The following is a 3,036-nucleotide window of genomic DNA, read 5'->3' on the forward strand; positions in this document are numbered from 1 at the left end:
TGATTTTGGGTTTTTTTGGGCTGATTTGGGGGGTTTTTTGGCTGATTTTGGGTTTTTTTTGGGGCTGATTTGGGGTTTTTTGGGGCTGATTTGGGGGTTTTTTTGTGCTGATTTTGGGGTTTTTTGGGGCTGATTTGGGGTTTTTTTGGCTGATTTTGGGTTCTTTTGGGGCTGATTTGGGGGTTTTTTTGGGCTGATTTTGGGTTTTTTTGGGGCTGATTTTGGGTTTTTTTGGCTGATTTTGGGTTTTTTTGGGGCTGATTTGGGGTTTTTTTTGGGCTGATTTTTGGGTTTTTTTGGGGGTGATTTGGGGGTTTTTTTTGGCTGATTTTGGTTTTTTTTGGGGCTGATTTGGGGGTTTTTTTTGTGCTGATTTTGGGGTTTTTTGGGTATTTTTGGTGTTGATTTTGGAGATTTTTTTCCACCTAGATTCTGCCGTTTTTTCATCCTCATTTTGGTGAGGTTTTTTTGACCCTCATCTCAATTTTTCCCCTTTTTTTCCCATTTTACCATTCCCAAAATCCCCAAAAAAACCCAAAATCCCCCAAAATCCCCCAAAAATCCCCAAAATCCCCCAAAATCCCCCAAAAAACCCCAAATTTTCCCCTCCCAGGTGCTTCGAGGGCGACTTCTCGGGGCTGCACCACTTCCCCAACTGCTCGGTGGCCTTGGCCCAGAGTGACCAGCAGAGTGACCAGCGGAGTGACCAGCTGAGTGACCACCGGAGTGACCACCGGAGTGACCAGCTGAGTGACCACCGGAGTGACCACCGGAGTGACCAGCTGAGTGACCACCGGAGTGACCACCGGAGTGACCAGCTGAGTGACCACCGGAGTGACCACCGGAGTGACCAGCTGAGTGACCACCGGAGTGACCACCGGAGTGACCAGCTGAGTGACCACCGGAGTGACCACCGGAGTGACCAGCTGAGTGACCACCGGAGTGACCACCGGAGTGACCAGCTGAGTGACCACCGGAGTGACCACCGGAGTGACCAGCTGAGTGACCACCGGAGTGACCACCGGAGTGACCAGCTGAGTGACCACCGGAGTGACCACCGGAGTGACCAGCAGAGTGACCAGCGGAGTGACCAGCAGAGTGACCAGCAGAGTGACCCCAATGGCCACCAGAGTGACCAGCAGAGTGACCAACAGAATGACCAGCAGGGTGATCCCAATGGCCACCGGAGTGATCACCTGAGTGACCACTTGAATGACCCTCAGAGTGACCACCAGAGTGACCCCAATGGCCACCAGAGTGACCAGCAGAGTGACCGACAGAATGACCAGCAGGGTGATCCCAACGGCCACCGGAGTGATCACCTGAGTGACCACTTGAATGACCCTCAGAGTGACCACCAGAGTGACCCCAATGGCCAGCAGAGTGACCCAAATGGCCACCGGAGTGACCAGCAGAGTGGCCAGCAGAGTGACCCCAATGGCCACCGGCGTGACCAGCAGAGTGGCCAGCAGAGTGACCCCAATGGCCGGCGGAGTGACCAGCACAGTGACCCCAATGGCTACCGGAGTGACCACTTGAGTGACCATCAGAGTGACCAGCATGATGACCATCAGGGTGACCAGCAGAAAGATCAGCAGAGTGACCAGCAGAGTGATCAGCGTGGTGACCACAAGGGTGACCAGCAGAATGACCAGCAGAGTGACCATCAGAAAGAACAGCAGAATGACCAGCGTGCTGACCGTCAGGGTGACCCTGCGAGTGACCCTCAGAGTGACCATCAGAGTGACCCCGCGGGTGACCAGCAGAGTGACCATCAGAGTGACCATCAGAGTGACCCCGCGGGTGACCCTCAGAGTGACCATCAGGAAGACCAGCTGAATGACCAGCAGGGTGACCATCAGAGTGACCAGCGTGCTGACCATCAGGGTGACCATCAGAGTGACCATCAGAGTGACCAGCAGAGTGACCATCAGAGTGACCAGCGTGCTGACCATCAGAGTGACCCTCAGAGTGACCAGCAGAGTGACCCTCAGAGTGACCAGCGTGCTGACCATCAGGGTGACCAGCAGAGTGACCCCGTGGGTGACCCTCAGGGTGACCATCAGAGTGACCAGCGTGCTGACCCTCAGAGTGACCATCAGAGTGACCATCAGGCTGACCCTCAGAGTGACCATCAGAGTGACCATCAGGCTGACCCTCAGAGTGACCATCAGGGTGACCATGAGGCTGACCCTCAGAGTGACCCTCAGAGTGACCCTCAGAGTGACCCTCAGAGTGACCCTCAGTGGTGCCCGGACGTGGACGAGTGCGGGCTGGGGCTGGCGCGCTGCCACCCGCGGGCGCGCTGCCACAACTCAGGGTGACCAGCAGAAAGATCAGCAGAGTGACCAGCAGAGTGATCAGCGTGGTGACCACAAGGGTGACCAGCAGAATGACCAGCAGAGTGACCATCAGAAAGAACAGCAGAATGACCAGCGTGCTGACCGTCAGGGTGACCCTGCGAGTGACCCTCAGAGTGACCATCAGAGTGACCCCGCGGGTGACCATCAGAGTGACCCCGCGGGTGACCCTCAGAGTGACCATCAGGAAGACCAGCTGAATGACCAGCAGGGTGACCATCAGAGTGACCAGCGTGCTGACCATCAGGGTGACCATCAGAGTGACCATCAGAGTGACCAGCAGAGTGACCATCAGAGTGACCAGCGTGCTGACCATCAGAGTGACCCTCAGAGTGACCAGCAGAGTGACCCTCAGAGTGACCAGCGTGCTGACCATCAGGGTGACCAGCAGAGTGACCCCGTGGGTGACCCTCAGGGTGACCATCAGAGTGACCAGCGTGCTGACCCTCAGAGTGACCATCAGAGTGACCATCAGGCTGACCCTCAGAGTGACCATCAGGGTGACCATGAGGCTGACCCTCAGAGTGACCCTCAGGGTGACCCCGCGGCTGACCCTCAGTGGGCGTACGCGGCGTGCCCGGACGTGGACGAGTGCGGGCTGGGGCTGGCGCGCTGCCACCCGCGGGCGCGCTGCCACAACAGCCCCGGCGGCTTCGAGTGCCGCTGCCAGCGCGGC

The 3,036-nt window shown here is 57.1% G+C and overlaps 1 protein-coding gene across 1 annotated transcript; it reads right to left on the reverse strand.

Moving 5' to 3' along the window:
- Window positions 1-1,245: 1,245 nt before the first annotated feature.
- Window positions 1,246-2,868, reverse strand: LOC121331531 (histidine-rich glycoprotein-like; the record flags this gene model as incomplete). Its single annotated transcript, XM_041396043.1, has 1 exon — window positions 1,246-2,868. A coding segment is annotated over exon 1 (1,623 nt), but the record flags the coding sequence as incomplete, so codon positions are not given.
- Between the last annotated feature and the right edge of the window lie 168 nt (window positions 2,869-3,036).

The sequence above is a fragment of the Onychostruthus taczanowskii genome, unplaced genomic scaffold (genome assembly GCF_017590055.1).
Source record: "Onychostruthus taczanowskii isolate IOZ18803 unplaced genomic scaffold, ASM1759005v1 scaffold1233, whole genome shotgun sequence".
In the NCBI taxonomy this organism is placed as follows: domain Eukaryota; kingdom Metazoa; phylum Chordata; class Aves; order Passeriformes; family Passeridae; genus Onychostruthus; species Onychostruthus taczanowskii.